Genomic DNA, 16,325 nt, shown 5'->3' on the forward strand with positions numbered 1-16,325 from the left:
TATGTCTATGCTCCAATGCAGTAAAGCATTGAATTCCTGCAGCCCTAAAGTAGCCACAGTGATATATGCTAATTTTTCTGGCTGGTCCTGAGAGGCAGCCTCATATACTATGTGTTTTAACAGTCTAATGTCACAAAGACCTGGACACCTATGGTAAGATATATATTGAAGGAAATGTCCTCATTTTACTGTTGCAGAAGAAACACTGCCTTTGGTGTCTGATTCTAGCTGTGTTTGAGGCAGGACATGCATACAGTGAAATAAAACTGGAACTTTTTCTTTCTTTGCCTTCCTCAGTCCTTAGCATTGCTTCTGGACTGAGACAATACACATCTCATCTCATTTTTGCTGCCAAAAAGGTGCAACCTTGTCATGCTGATCTGCCTCTAGTCCCCAGGCCTGACTTTGCTTCAACAGCTGAGAGATACATAACTACAGCTAGTAGTTATGTAAGGCTGCTAAATATGGATGTAATGTGTCTTGTATAAAATAATTGAAAATATAATAAATCAGGCTGAGAACAGTGGACTTTCCACACCACTGCACTGTATGAATGACCTGTCCTGTACCTCCTCACAGCAGGTCAGTCGAACAATAGTGTCCTTTCCCCACTGGTCCTCGATGGCCTGCCAGTTCTGGAGGCACTGCTTTCTGGTGGTCAGATTCTCCACTGACACCAGTGCCGATGCAGAGCAACCAGTGTATCTGCTGGAGTTTCTTCATATTTACACCAGCACAATGGAGTTCAAGATGCCAAAGTATGCCAGTGCACAAAATGAGCCTTTGCAAGACTTTTTGAGGTGCCACCTTCTGATTGATGATCGGAACAGGTTAGAGTGTCCGGTGGGAATGCATTTACATCGCCTCCCTTTGCACTGACCATTGTTTCCTCACTGTATATAAATTGACACTACTGCTCATTATTATATGTGAGCAGCCCATGCAAGTATGGTAAGTTATCAGCTTTGTGTGTGTGTGTGTATGTAATATTTTTACACTGGAAGTATTTTTAAATTTGATTTTATTTGGAATTGTAAGACTCATCCATAACTCTGTGCTAGACCTTTGAAAAAACCCACTTAATTTTAATAAAAGATCCTTGTTTTCTTTCTAGAAATTCTTGCTTGTTTTTTGCTTGATCCTTCTCTTCTCAAGAACTCTGTGTGTTCCTGCTCGCTGTTACCTTAGACCAGCCAGAAAATATGGTAAGAATGGCAAATATATTAGACATCCCTGAAACATTAATTCAGAGATTGAAAGGTTTTTTTTCCTTAGAAATATTGGACTAGTGTAACATGCTCTTTGCTGAGGAATGATCCAAACAGCTGCTTACTCAGGAATCAACCCACCCAGAGGTATCTCTGCACTGAGAGATTCAATAATTACACTCTAGGCTGATGTATGACTGAGGTACTTTTGCCTATGTGGCAAAAGCCCATGAACTTTTAAGCGGCATTGATTAATCTGAAGGGGGCACCTGGCACTAAAAGCAAAGCAAAGACAACACAGCTGTTGTTTAAATAGGGTTTAGTAGTGCAAGTTGAAGTATAGTAAGAATTGGGGAGGAGGAAGGGATGAGAAAATAAAATCAAAACCCATGTGCTGAATATAAGAAAGGGCAGAAATATTCTCGTGTAGGAATAAGCAAAGGTGTTTTTTCAGATCCATTGCAACAGCAAATAATACACATCTGCTATGCAGTTGCAACATTTGATCATGCTGTGTCACACGCTCATGAACGCCACAGGAGCAAAGACAGACTATCTTTTGGGCAAAGCACAGGTTAGGCTCTTCCCTAGTGTGATTCTACAGAAATTAGTGCTTTGATTTCCACAAACATAAGACTGCGGTCTACATCTGTTGATTTACTAACTATTATTTTCTGGTGTGTGCATTCAGGGTGCCTTTCAGACAGAAACCTCTATGTTTTTGGTGCGGTGTGGAAGAATGAAGATTGTTTCCAGTGCAGGTGTAAGATGGGTGCAATGACTTGCTGTAGCTTGTAAGTTTACCAAAATAGCTTGTTTATTCAGAAACTGATTGATATACTCAGACTTAAAAAACCTCATTGAAAGCATGTAGTGAAATGTCATACTTAAGAGACTAAAACTCCTTTTCCTGTTTCCCAGTTAGCTCTGATCATGACCAGCAGAATAATCAGTCAATCACACATACTTTTTGGGGAAGAAACATAATGAAACACAGGGTATTCCCAGCAAACAGCTCTTCCTAATCACCTAGTCCTTCTTTTGATTCAGGCAGTAAGTGGGTATGTGGTTCCCTTTAGCCTCTGTTTTCTTGCTCCTTTTATTCACCAGCTTGTCTCCAGATACCTAAACACCCCACAACACATGAACCTGTGGGTTTCTGTAGCTCTGCACCAAACCACTGACCTGCCTGCAAGCAGACCTATTAACAGATCTATCTATTCAGATATTCTAACATCCTTGCCATTCTGTCAAGAGCCCACATTTCCTCCTTATCAAAACAGGACATACATGCTGGTAATTTGCTTTCTTGTGTGTTTCTGCCTATGGATGACAGCATCTCATCAAGGAGAGCTGTGTCTTCCAGAATAGTGATGTAAACTGATTATCTCCCCAGAAGACTAGAAAAATCCTTCTTTTAAGGGGAGGGAGAAATGTCGGGATCCATCCCCATACAGGCCACCAATTGTTGGCATCGGTGCTTGGCACCAGTCGACTGACCATCAGTTTATCATCGCACTGTAAGATTTTCATACCTTCTTTCTGTGAGTTCCCACAGGCAGCTCCTCACACCACTGACTCCTTTTCTTTCCTCTGCACGGCTGGCTGAATTCTTCCTTACTATCCCTAACATGAACACCTGACCCTTTCTGTCCCTAGCAGCACATACTAACCCTTACTATCCCTAACATGAACACCTGACCCTTTCTGTCCCTAACATGAACACCTGACCCTTTGTGTCCCTAGCAGCACATACTGACCCTTTCTGCCCCTAAGCATGACCACCTAACCCTTGCTCCTCACAGCAGCAAAGCCAACTGACTCCAACTCTCCTCTCGAGCAGCTAACCCACTCTTTTATAACACCCATCCTTATAGGTCACATAGCTGTGATCTATTAAGGGCAGATCTGTTCCTACTCCTTGGTAATTAGTACAGCTGCAACTCCTCAGGGGCGAGATTGCCTTCAGCACTATCTCTATTCTCCTACAATCCATCCTCCCACAGAGAAAGAGTCCCATAAATGATCCGTGAGGAAGACCACAATCCAAGGAACTTTTGGAGCAAAATATTCCCACTTTGTCTCAGCCAGAAGAGGGAGGGAGTTGGCCTGTGCTGAGAAGAGGCCCAGCTGGCAGTCATTCAGCACGCTGTAAATTGTTTTTATTACCAAGAAAGTTTTAGTTTGGATGGGGAAGACAGAATTAATTTGTACTTTGCCTTTGTGCGGGAATTTATACTAATCCCTAACAGAATGACCAGTGAGAATTGCAAGAACAAATGTTGGGAAATCACTTCATCTGTTAACAGCCACGATCTGGGCTCTGTATTCTTCCTATCATAACCCATAGTATTTGTTATGTATATCCACAGGCCAAGTCAATTCATGGTTGCTCCAGGATGGCTGTAGCTCAGTGAGTATTCTTCTCAAACCGTGCTTCAGCTGCCTATTTTCTCTTTGTCTTTCTCAATGACAGGGTTGTAATCCCCAAGAAGTATGATAGGGTGAACTGTGTTGGCCTGTTCCACAAGAAAAGCTGTTCCATCCGTGTGGTGAAGAAGACTAATCCTGAGATAAGTTGCAAAGTCTACAATGGAGTTGGATAAGACCACATGATGTATTTCTCCTCTTTCACACCTACCCCAGAAGCTGAATACGCTCTGGATCTCTCCTTTAGAGGAAAGCAGCAAGCAGCATGGCTTCAGGAGAAAAGAGTTTGCCTCGTGCCTTTCACAGCTCTAATTGTGCCATATCTATCTCATTTCTGATGTTAGCTGATTTGTCTTACACACATTTGTAACCAAACTTTACAGGCTTTTTTCCTGTTGGGATCCAGAGTTAAATACATTTTCACATACATCAAATCACTGTAGTCACTGATTGGTCTCCCTGGAAACAGAAGAATTCATGGTGTCTATAAATGCTTGTAAATCTAATTATTGATTTGGAAATAATCTAGCTTTTAAAGTAACAGGTATTTTATAAATTGTTGCCAGACACACGGACTCATTATGCTATTACATTTATTGACATTCCCCTAATAACATGTGTACTAGAAGAATGGGATGAAACAAACCAGAAAAACAGCCCCTTGAAATCCTCCCCTCACCTTGGTGCCTTGTGTAGGTCAATCCATTAATGCAGATGCACAAGGGAACATATCCTCCAGGAGATGACTGGTACATTACAAAAATGGCAATCCCATGCCTGAGAGTCCAACATACTGCAAAGAAGTGCCATATAAATAGCTCTGTAGCCTTCCATACTGGGGTAGAATTTCCTGCAATAATCTTGTTTGGATCAAAGTCCACTGACAAACAACCCCGTGAAAGTTGTTTTTATAGGAAACCTGGACTATAAATCATGTTTAGCCTGTAGACTTCAGGCATTACACTGTGCCTGGTGCAAAGTCCATAAAAGTAGTTAATATGAGAAATATCCTATAAAATCTATTTATACAATATTAAGAGCAATTATAAAGAGTGCTGTACAGCTTAAAAGGCCCAGACAAATAATTTGAGTGTGTTCAGTTTATTCAACACTGACGTCATAGTGCTTTTCCTCATCTGATTTTCCTCTACCTTCCTGAAGTGTATTGCAATTAAATATTTCATCTGATGCAAACAACAACTTCTTTCAATATCTGCTGTGGAAAACCACAATCACATGGTATATTTAAAATGTGTTGCTGAGAACATACAAGCAGAAAACTTGCACATAATACGGAAAAAAGCTTACCAATTATCAGAAAACCCCCACCTATGGCAGTCAAGAAGTAGATTCCAGAAAGCAGGTAAAATGAGAAACACAATTTCTCTTTTTAAATTTTTGGGGCTCAGGGACAGTTAGAAGAAGAAACAGCTCCCTTTGATGATATCCCCCTGTGCCTTCTTGGGACCAATGCCATGGACATCGCTGCATCTGGCTATGACCAGTTTGGGAGGAACAGACATCAGAGGGGCCCTCACTTCCCTACTTGAGGAGGATGACTCAGAGGATCTAATCCAGTTACATATAAATATATGTATGTGTGTATATATTATCTATGGAGGTAGATGTAGATACAGATATATATAGACAAGGGGTTATACTATCCGCTCTCTAAATGCTAGATTCATTTATAAGGGCCTGTCTAGGGACCCCTAGTAATAGGCCTACTTTTCTGAACATCATTTAAGGAGTTCAGAAAAATTCTTGTGAAGATACATCAGTTTCATAGCTCCCCCCATGGAACAAACAAATTGAGGTTGGCTGATAATGGTTGAAATAGCAATTCTGCTTCAGAAAGAGGTAGAGATTCTCACAAAATGAAGCCAAACCAAACTTCTGTGAAATATCTACAAGGATGCCTGGTAGCCTTGATAAACTTAGTATACACATGGACTATGTACTGTTCCATGGTACATTTTCTCCACATGCTTTTGTCATCAAGTGCCTAGTACTATTCTTTATGGATATTGTTTGCTCACTGTTTAGCAGTGCCAGAGAGAGCAGGACTCCAGATGCTGGAACACAATTAGATTTGCTAAATGTACTGTAGCAGAATTTGCCTCTGAAATTTCATGCTCAGAGGAAAGAAGGAGACAGAGTATCAGGACTCCATCAAGGAAGGCTGATATGGCTGAAGATCTGACACAGGAATGCTGGAGGAGACCCTCAAAGCATCCAGAGAGCAGCTCTAATCCCACTGCTGTGACAATCCAGTCACTGCAGGGAAATGATCCATTGCACCCAATGTTGGTTGGTAGAGGCCTTGCTGTCACCATAACCACTTGCAGGAAGGAGTTGTTTGGCCAGAGCAGAGAGGACTATTTCTTCATTCACCTGTACCCCCTTGAAAGGTGTTGTCTCCATGGAGTCCAACTGTTTTTGTAACCAGCTGCAGAGCAAGCAGAACAGTTCTCCAGTGCCTTCTCATAACAGGAACATGTGCTGTGGGTGGAAAATGGGAACAAGGCTTCTTATTGCTCTCTGAGAACTAGGACAGCCCCACACCATGCCAGCTACACTTTCTTTACCCCATCCCCTATCAACAACAAATGGGACTGGTCCATTATGCACCCTCATACAAATATTCTTTTTCATTTCTCAAGTCTTAATGGGCTGGGATCCTCACAGAAGCTCTCTACAGACTATTGTTCAGTAGTTCCCACTGGGAAGTGAGCCATGGCCAGATACAAACCAGCTAGCTCAAGTACCAGAACCCCTTTTAGTGAGGTGCTGAGCTCAGATCCATATGAGGAAATTTGCATCAGCATCTTTGTCTTGCTTGCTGCTGTTCTCACTCCAGGGTAACTGCAGTATTGTCCCCTCTATGCTACAGTCTGGACAGCTGCTGCTTGGCAGCTCCAGCCCCACTGCACCTCTTGGCTTACACTCAGTGGCTGTTGTTGCATATAAGTCCCAGATCCATGAATGTCTGCAGGGCTGGAATGACTCAAGTACTGCTCCCACATCAGCTTATGAATAGTGAGCATTTTCATCCTGCAGTTTGGATATGATGTGGAAAGAACATGTGTGTAACAGGACTCTAATGCAGCTCCTTTCACCTCACCAAAATGGCCAGGATCTTGCTTGAGAAGATCATCCTAAAAATCTGTCACATCCCAGATGACATAGCAATATACTGGTGACTAACTTGTTTCTTGATCCCTGGGCAGCAGAGACCTGAGCAGTGTTTCAGGAACCATGATACAGCTGTTCTCTACTGACTTTAAAAAGAGAGCAGATGTTTCTTTGCTAGTTTGCAAGCTCTGCCCAAACGTCTGAATTGAGAGAATAAAAGTGGTGCAATATATCTTTAAATGTTTGGAAGGTGTGAAGGCAAGGCTGGCTAAGAAATGCTACAGCTGAGGGGAACAGAAGAACAGCTTCGCAAATCCAAATATCCCTCAGGAAAAGGCCTGTCTGTTTCCTAATGGTTTTCCTCCCCTTTCTTTAATGCTTTGAACAGCAGTACAAATAAACATACGATAAATAAATTAAGGAAGAAACAGAAGTGTACAAGCCAGCCAAATAAATAATTTCAGCTTCTCTGTCTCCAGTAAGATAGGAAGAATCTTCTACTTCCTGCAAAGCTGGCCAGAAGCTCAAGATCTGTGTGGGTGATGCTTTTTCATGCTGAGCATAGCCTGCATGTCCTCTTCAATCACCTGATCGGAAAGCTCGTCTCCAGGGGTGCCTGGGTGAAGGGGAATGTTGGGATGTGGGGTGCTGGTTCAAACTAGTTGGTAAATAAAGCCTCTTTAAAAGGAGGCTGGGGAAAAAAAAAAGTAACACAAAATAAGAAATAGCTGAAGCAACCCCTGATTTAAAAATCATTAACTGTGGACAACTGTCCAGCTTACACCATTCATCATATATATATATTCCAGTTCTATGCTTCTCTGTACCATAAGACATAAGAAATGCCAAAATACTCTATATTCCTACTTCTGCTTTGCTTATTTCTCTAATGAGGAAAGCTGTCCGCTAAGGTCTTGAAGTAGATGATCACATCTGTAATGGCTGTTATTAGAAAAAATGAGAGAAAAAGTACAGTATAAGTGAAAAACTGTTTTCACTGTTAGTTTAGTTCACATGAGCTTGCACTTATTTTGATATTGAAACACTTTATTTCTGTTAACATACTACATGCCTACAAATAAAAATACCTTTTTGCTACCACTGCTTATCACAACTTAAGAAAGGCTCCAGAACAGCATTAGCCACTGGACTAATTACACAGCTCACTATAGCTTAAAACCATTTTTAAAGAAAGACCAAAATTAGGTTATTCTGGTATAGGTATTGGAAATATTCTGTTTGTGTATTTTTCCAATGCAAGAGAAGAATTTGCAACTCTGATTTCTACCTTGGTTTTTGATGAGAAAGACCTAGGAAAAATAATCACAGAAATCTGGCACTTCTACAAACCCCTTCCCCCCCTTTATTTCCACCTTTCTCAGTGCTCTTTCATTTCTGAGTTCTTTTCCTGAGTAACAGCGTGTCTCTTTCCCATTCACAATCTAAGGACTTTAGTGTGCACCCTTCTAAAAGAAAATTTCAATATCTGTCTGTGATGGAATGGAAAATCTGAGAAAACTGGTACTGGCCTCCTTAGTATGAGGCAAAATTCTCTTTGGAGCCCCACAGAAATTGTGCCTCAGCAAGGAGAACAGGATTAGGCTCTATGTCTGTATTTTGTCTCTTTGTTTTCACTTGAGATCACACTCCTGTGCAGCATGGAGGCACGCTGTGCTCCAGATACTTCACAGGTCTTTTCTGAAGTTGTTATTCCTCCCAAGTATCCCTAGAATTTGTATATTTATACAACAGCAGAGGGAGCCAGAACTTCAAAGTCAGACCATAATCATAAGGCAGAATTCATTGGCTGAGTTGAAGGGAGGGAAGGACAGAGGGCGGGATAGAGAGGGGGAGAGGGAGAGAGATGCCATCCAAATTACCTACAGAAACAGCCAGCACAGCTTCTCTCCTGAATTGCAAGGGCAAGAAAGATCTTCACTCCTACAACATTTCTGCTTTCTTCCAGAATAGAAATGTGCACCAAGAGCAGTGATTCTCTCCATCAGTAACTGGTAAGAATTTTCTAATTATCTATTTCAGATTGTCAAGAGCTCACATCTCTTTACTGAAGTTATCACCTGTTATTGTTAAAAAAGCAGGTGACTATGTTTGATAAATGAAGACTGTTTGACTTGTCATGAAAGGTCCAGCCTTTATATCTACTGAGCAAAGCTTTGCAACCTTTTGGGGTGCAAGAGGGAGATGGCAGCTTCTTGGGGGCCTTTGCAGTTCAGTGTGCTCCCTGCCACCCTGTGGTGTGACAGAAAGAACCTTCCTGGGTGCCTCTGGTCACTGGAAAACATTTATCTCATAGGCCCTGAGATTTCTTGGTCCTCACACAACCAATGCAGCTCCAGGCAGGATATAACACATCATTCTCCAGATATCCTGACTAACTGTCTGCTGAGGTGCCCATTGCAATGTTTTATAGATTCACCAATTGCTTTGGTAAAGATCCCCTTTGTAAAAATGTATTTTTTTTTCTCTTGGGTAGCAAACATGTCACAAAGGCCATTACTCTTAAGAAATCTGGGACTAACTACCATTCTCCAGTCTGCTGATGTGCTATTCACACTTTACCTTTGTGAGCTGGCTCCATGTCTTTGGTAAGGTTGTTATGAATTTAACTAGAAAATAAAAAGTTGGAGTAAATGCTTTTGTAAAACTTCCCTGCTTTCTACAGGATCAGAGAAGATTAACTCAAAACAAAATTTCATAAGCTCCAAAAGGTTTCCCTCAGAAAACATGCAGATGTGAGAGAGGGAAAAAGAATTCCCTTCCTTGATATTTATGTCACTCCTTATGTTATAGACTTGTAACATGTCAATATACACAAGATTTTCTATACCCTAATTATGCAGGTTCTAGAATTTTTTATCCTATATAGCTTTTTCAGTGACCTAAGATAGTTTCTCCCAATATTTTTGCAATACAAAGCTAAAAAGAGGCGAAGAGACCATCATTAACTTTCACTGTATTGGATCCCTTATGGATTTAACACTGTTATGGGATGTCTGTGCAAACTCAGTGACATGTTTCCTCTTCTAGTTAAGCGTTGCTTTCCTGGGAAGCTTGGTTAATAATAGCCAAGTGATTTTTAACTTTTCTTTAGTATGTAAGGCTAAACAGGTCAAATCTGCTTTACTGAGATAATGTCATTGGCAGCCAAAAGGGGATACCACTGTCAGTCAGTCCCCACTACCTCAATTAATATCTGTAATATAAATTCTGGTAATCTGTTAACCTTTCCATTGCTCCTTTTTTATTTTTTCCTAGCAGACAACAGGCAGCTTTACTCCCAGTAATTGCTGCAACTCTTTAAATAAGTAATACAATCACTACATGTCTTTAGGAATTGCTTGTCTCAGAATGTCTTATGGACTGCAAGCCAGCTGTTTGAGCAACTAGTTAGGCTCTGAGGTAGATAAGCAAGAGCTTCTAAGTACCAGAAAATGAAGCCAGACACTACAAACATGTTTTTTCTTTGACTAATGTCTGATGTGGAAATTGGCTTCCACTGTCCATCACAACTATGGAGACTGTTATTTGATTACAGGCAGTGGATGATCACAATCAGCTTTGCAAAAATGACCCACCCTTTTCCAGTGGGCACACAGAGCCCAGCATCTGTAGCAGTCCCCTGCTTTATCCTGCCTCCAGGAAAAAAAGTTTTTATACAGGTTTTCATAGGATGTCTTTGAGTCCAGAGGTCTCTCAAAAGAGCAATCATGCATTAACTGCTTGAAGCCACTTAGGGTCTAGCAGCAGCCTTGAAACTGAGGAAGAAATTTTCTTCCCTGACTCATTTCTGCAGAATTCCCTTTCCTTTGAGGAATTTTTCTGGGAAATACAGGATAATGCCCTGGGGCAAGACTTTTGAGCTGACAAGTGATAATTTGGTTTCTTTTTTTGAGATAAGCTGATTGACATTTGTTACTTTAGAAGGCTGTACTGTTCACCATGATGAACCCTTCAAAGTTTGCTTGCTCTTCTTCCTTGCTTCCAACACAAATAGAAGAGTGAAAAATGTCTACAAAAGATGTATATGGGGAATTGAACTTACACTAAGATTAATTCTGAAAGCTCATTGTCTTCTTCCTTCTGTATTGTGTTAATTTGTTGCAGACTTTTGTGACGCTTGCTTTTTAGAGAAGCTGTCTCATGCTGCATTAAGTAGAGAAGAAACTCTCATGAACATCTTAGTTTTTATTACTGAACTCTTTTCCAATATTCATTAAGATACTGAACAGGATTCCTCTTTCTTCTTTAAAGACAAATGAGCAAAAAATAAGCAAAAAATCTCTCTCCCTCAATAAACAGATTTAGGAGATATACTTCTTACTCCTACAAACCAAATAAATATTGCTTCACTTTCTGAGGAAAAAAGCTGTTTTTCTCTTAGACCATAATCTCATTGGTATGTTTTCTGGGGTAATCAACAAACCTTCAATACAATGAGGGGACTAACACCCTTGTTCCCACTGCACTGGTGATTCGCTATATTAGCTCACCTTTGATTCAAATGTCTAAACAGAATATGCACACATTGCTTTGTATTGGCTCTTGGTTTAGAATAAACTGAATGGCAACCAAACACCTTGAAAGCCAAAGACATCATTTGGGAGTGACTACCCTTGAGGATCCGCCACCCAAGGATACCACAATAGGATGCATGAGTGTAAGGTCACTGCAATAATTATTTTTCTGTTTTTCTGGGACTGCGTTTTACATTATGGTTGCTTGAACAAGAGTTTAAGAGCTCTACAGACACAGGTAATCTGTGCATTGACTTTTCCCTAGACATCAGGTTGGCAGGTGGCTTAAAGCACCTCGTGGTGCATCACAGGTTCCCTTGAGACACTGAACAAGTCATGTCCCATCTCCCTCTCACAGTCCCCTTATCTGTCATAAGAGGGTGATAATTCCTTATTTTCCTCTGGGCAGTACCATAAGAGTGAATGCCCAGGAAGTGCCTGCCAGTCATCTGGTAGGGGATACCATAGAATGCAAGGTGTTAAAAGAGAGGGAGTTCCTAACCCAACAACACACACTGCAGAGCCTTCAGAGATGCTCTTTATCCCCTCCACACCTACCATCGGTGACCAACACACAGCCACACTCGGTCTTTGGTATTTCTCTTGGAAATGTGCTCCATAAACATGTGGGATCTGGCTTCTGCTTTTCAAGTGGCTCCACCAATTTCTTTTTTTTTCCTTCAGCATTATTAATTCTCACTGTTGCTTCAGCATATCCAAAAGTGTCTGGGACCCTTGAGAGGGCTTACTCTGTGGACACAGATGTTTGTAATAACTGCACATATTTTCATATTTTGCAAGCAACAAAAGAGAACCATGTGTTTGTTGTTGAGGATACTGTAGCTAAGGACATGAGGCTGGGACCGTAGTAAAAAGCTCACGTGTTTTGTTTACAGCAAAATCTATTTGTCCTGTCCAAATGCCAGGGCTTTTCTCTTCTGACTGGTACAAAATAATATTGCAGGCTGCCCATCCCTTAGTTCTGTTTTGCTTGCAGCATCTCCACTGGCCAGCAATCATTAAAAATGATGGGACTGGTTGAAGGTTTTTCATTCTATATCCATTTTCACACTGAAACAGACTACCATACCCTCCCCATATGTGAACATGGAACCATACATCACCATTGCTGCTTCTTTTTCTTCCAGATAGTGTATCAATCTGTTCACATGGATTGGGGAACAACACAAAAATGAGTGGACAGAAGGAGTGACGCCTAAATCCTCAATTTGGAAAATTTTCTTTGCCCCTCTTTAATTAAGATTTAAACTACTGAGGAAATGAAAGACTATGGAAAGAAAGGGCTACTGTATTTTGCTTGTGTGACTGTCTTGACTGCCTCAGATGGATACAGATAGATGACAGAAAGATAAAGAGAGATAGAGTTAGATAAATCAACAGGTCTAGCAAAGTAACAAAAGAATTCACTGTACTTGTTCATTTTTGCTGATCAAGCAGAACAATGATCCCAAAACATCCTTTCGTTTACTGCACACTATTGCTTTCTTTAGTTCCTGAGAGGCAACATCTCTAGAAAACAATAAAATTCATAATGGGAAAGACAAGGCAAAGAAAAAGGATAGCAGTTGCTTTTTGTACAGTACTGGTTATCTTTAGGCATGCAGTTGTTTAGTAATAAATGTTACTTAATTGAAGTGATAAGCTGACTATGCCATGTTATTTATGTATTCATACCATGATCAGTTGTTTTTTTTTTTTTTCTGAATCTCAGACATTTTTCACCTGAGTGTTTAATCATTGAGGAAAGTGTCATGCAGTGGTTAAATAGTGTCATTCCCCAAGTATCGATTTACTTTTCTTACTACAAGTCCTTGTACTGCACAGAACTGCCTCTGGCCTGATGAGAACTCCCAGCACAGTCAGATTATTTTTCTTTGATTCCTGGACACAGAGGATTTGGACTCGAGGGTCAGGATTATAAAGCAGCCTTTGCTATGGCTCACAGGAGTCATCTGGAAGAGTCGAGGCAGTTCTGTGACTGAGACTTCCAAAAGTATGCAGCACCAATTAACTCCATGGGTTCAGCTCCCTGAGTCCCACTGAAAGTCCCAGCTCATGGCTTGCAGCAGTGAGTTTGAAGCAGACCTGTCTGTGTAGGAACACTATCTAGCAGATAGTACATGCTTTTACAACAAATTTGGAAAAAAAAATAAAAGCAAGATTATGCTGAGGGAGAATCAATAAAAATCTTCGCAGAAGGAATTAAAAGTCACTATCAAAATCACTCACTCTTAAAGCCAAAATCAGGGAACTGGACTGTATTTCTGATAAACCCTGTCATGGTCACATTAGGGGAGATATCAATGCTTTATTGGCACTGGAGTTCATCCGGAATGAGGAAGCAAGAAATTTGGACTGCAGTTCCCATGACCTGTCACAGCTGTGTAGAAGCTGAGAAATGTTGAAATGATTTTGAATTATTTTAGACTTTTTAAAATTTTTCCCATGATATCCTTCCAGAGAATGAGTGTGAATTTTTGCATGGTGATTGTCTTGCACAAACGTGAGTTCTGGCTGCAATTACAAATGCATTTCACAGAAGGTATTTTAATGTTGGCTTTGTGCTCCTAATATGCCTTGCTTTGCACATTGATAATTAGCACAGCTGAAGGTAAATGCAGCCTCACAATGTCCTCTGCCAGTTTTGGATCAGAACCTTGTAAAACCAGAATTGCACACAATTTTACCCTGGGTGGGTTTTGATCCAGTTTTCTTGTATCACCACTCTGCTGCATTAGTGATGTTCAAGATACTGCACTGAGTGAAATAATAAAGTTAAGATGTTCTTAAATCCATGAGGCAACCTCACAATGAATAAACATGGTCATAATTCAACAGAGTTGCACAGACTTTCATACCACAGTGTAGCAAAGGGCTCCATTTTATGACCTAATAAACTATGTAAGAGGGAGCTGCAGAATATACACAAAATCCCTGGCATTTGCTTCCCTGTCTCCCTCCTTACCCTTCTAACTAATTTCTTGCAGCATAACTAAATATATGTTTTCTTTTACTTTCCTTTGCAGATACACCCAGACCTTCCACAGCCAGACAGAACAGATGTAACACTTTTAGGCCGGCTCCAGAAGACTCAGACTGTGTTTGACTACCACCCTTTTGGATAAATATTCTGGGATTCAAGATGAATAAGACAAGGGCTGTTAATGATGTTTTTCATTTCCTGATCAACAAGAACTGGAGCTCAAGCCGAAGCTTTCCTATGAACATTTCTAATCAGTGCATGAACATCACCGACCTTACTGTCTTTCTGGCCACCTCTTACAGCTTGGAGACTGTTCTGGGCATTGTGGGAAACATCTGTCTGATTGCTGTCATTGCCAGGCAGAAGGAAAAGGCAAATGTCACCAATATCCTAATTTCCAACCTAATAATTTCAGACTTGTTTATGTGTCTTGTCTGCCTGCCTTTCACCGTTGTTTACACCATGATGGACTACTGGATATTTGGAGAAGTCATGTGCAAAATGACCTCCTTCACTCAGTGCACAACTGTGACAGTGTCAATCCTTTCCCTTGTCCTTATTGCTCTGGAAAGACACCAGCTCATCATAAACCCGACTGGCTGGAGGCCAAATACCTCCCAAGCCTACCTAGGAATTGGAGTGATTTGGACTTTAGCATGTCTCATGTCCCTACCCTTTTTGACCACATCCATCTTGTCTAATGAGTTGTATGAGCAGCTCTCACACTTCATGAATTTTTCCACTGATAAGGCAATATGTATCAACTCGTGGCCTTCTGAGCAGCACAAACTTATCTACACTACCACTTTACTGCTCTTGCAATATTGCATCCCTCTGTTCTTCATTATCCTTTGCTACCTGCGTATCTACTTACGCCTGCAGAAGAGAAAGGACATGTTTGAGAAGAGTGAGTACAGCAACCGAGCAGTCCAGCTGAGAAGGATAAACATTTTGCTAGCATCCATGGTTGCTGCTTTTGCTGTTTGCTGGCTACCACTGCATGTTTTCAACACCATTGTGGACTGGAATTACAAAATCATTTCACCTTGCCACCATAACCTGATCTTCTCATTGTGCCACCTGGTAGCTATGGCTTCTACCTGTGTCAACCCTGTTATCTATGGTTTCCTGAACAGCAACTTCAAAAAAGAAGTGAAGTCACTGATTCTCAGCTGCCAGCATAATTCAGTAACTGCCTCAATGGAAGAATATGATCATTTGCCTTTATCCACCATGCAGACTGAAATTTCCAAGGGGTCACTGATGATGAACTGCAGGCATAATTCTATCTAATGAGCAGAAAACATTTCAGAAGGGTGCACTGACACCACACACCAATTATTACCTGTGGGTATATAGAGCAACTGGTGATGCCACAGCTGGGATTTGAACAGGAAGCCATCACTACCTGATTTTTGGAAGAACAAGCCAAGTAATGTTGTAAATGTTCACAGTTGCTCCTGTGGTGCACAAGATTTTGGGGTCACTGAGGTGGTACAGACACTGAGGAGTCTGGGCTGATGTATAAGGAGCTGCTCTAAGATCAGTGAGTGTGGCTGCACAGAGGCTGACAGAGATTCATCAGTGAAACTCATATCTCTACCACGGCTGCAGTAGAAAATCAGATTTCCAGTTTCATCACTGCAGGCTGCCAAAAATTGTGTTGGAGAAGACTCTCTGTTTTTCCGTATTAGTAAGATTTTTATGCACAGCTGACACACCAGTGGAACAGAGATATGTAAATATCAATTTTTTCTACCACCTCTCACAGCCCATTAAGTTACAGTAATCTTTCAGATCTTCACATAAAACAACAGCCTGTTTCCATGAAACGTCACTCTCTGCCATAGGCTTGAGAACAGTCATTGCCTCTGCAACTAGGGACAAGGAGCAATGACCCTGGTATGTAAAGAATACAGTCACTTATGAAGAATGGCAGCAAATGAAAATGTTATTTGATGGATTAAACTCAAAATGCATTGAGATGATACTGAGAACTGTTTTAAAGCATGT

At 40.9% G+C, this 16,325-nt stretch overlaps 1 protein-coding gene and 1 long non-coding RNA gene across 4 annotated transcripts; both read left to right on the plus strand.

Annotated features, from left to right (window-relative positions):
- The first annotated feature begins 18 nt into the window (after window positions 1–18).
- LOC137478036 (uncharacterized) lies at window positions 19–4,072 on the plus strand. Of its 3 annotated transcripts, none has more exons than XR_011001369.1 (4): window positions 19–153; window positions 1,115–1,205; window positions 1,900–2,002; window positions 3,685–4,072. It is a non-coding gene; the product is annotated as an uncharacterized lncRNA (long non-coding RNA). The 3 variants fall into 3 exon arrangements; XR_011001368.1 differs by lacking the exon at window positions 19–153 and adding an exon at window positions 527–830; XR_011001367.1 differs by lacking the exon at window positions 19–153 and adding an exon at window positions 531–951.
- Window positions 4,073–8,629: 4,557 nt separating this feature from the next.
- Window positions 8,630–16,040, plus strand: LOC137478043 (neuropeptide Y receptor type 4-2-like). The gene is made up of 2 exons (XM_068197541.1): window positions 8,630–8,785; window positions 14,356–16,040. Exon 2 carries the CDS (start codon window positions 14,472–14,474, stop codon window positions 15,603–15,605), a length of 1,134 nt encoding a protein of 377 aa, XP_068053642.1. The 5' UTR covers window positions 8,630–8,785; window positions 14,356–14,471; the 3' UTR covers window positions 15,606–16,040.
- The last annotated feature ends 285 nt before the right edge of the window (window positions 16,041–16,325 follow it).

This window comes from Anomalospiza imberbis, chromosome 8 (genome assembly GCF_031753505.1).
Source record: "Anomalospiza imberbis isolate Cuckoo-Finch-1a 21T00152 chromosome 8, ASM3175350v1, whole genome shotgun sequence".
NCBI classification, from domain to species: domain Eukaryota; kingdom Metazoa; phylum Chordata; class Aves; order Passeriformes; family Viduidae; genus Anomalospiza; species Anomalospiza imberbis.

Coding starts and splice junctions, on each gene's coding strand:
- LOC137478043 (XM_068197541.1), top strand. CDS start 14,472: ATGAATAAGACAAGGGCTGTTAATGATGTTTTTCATTTCCTGATCAAC.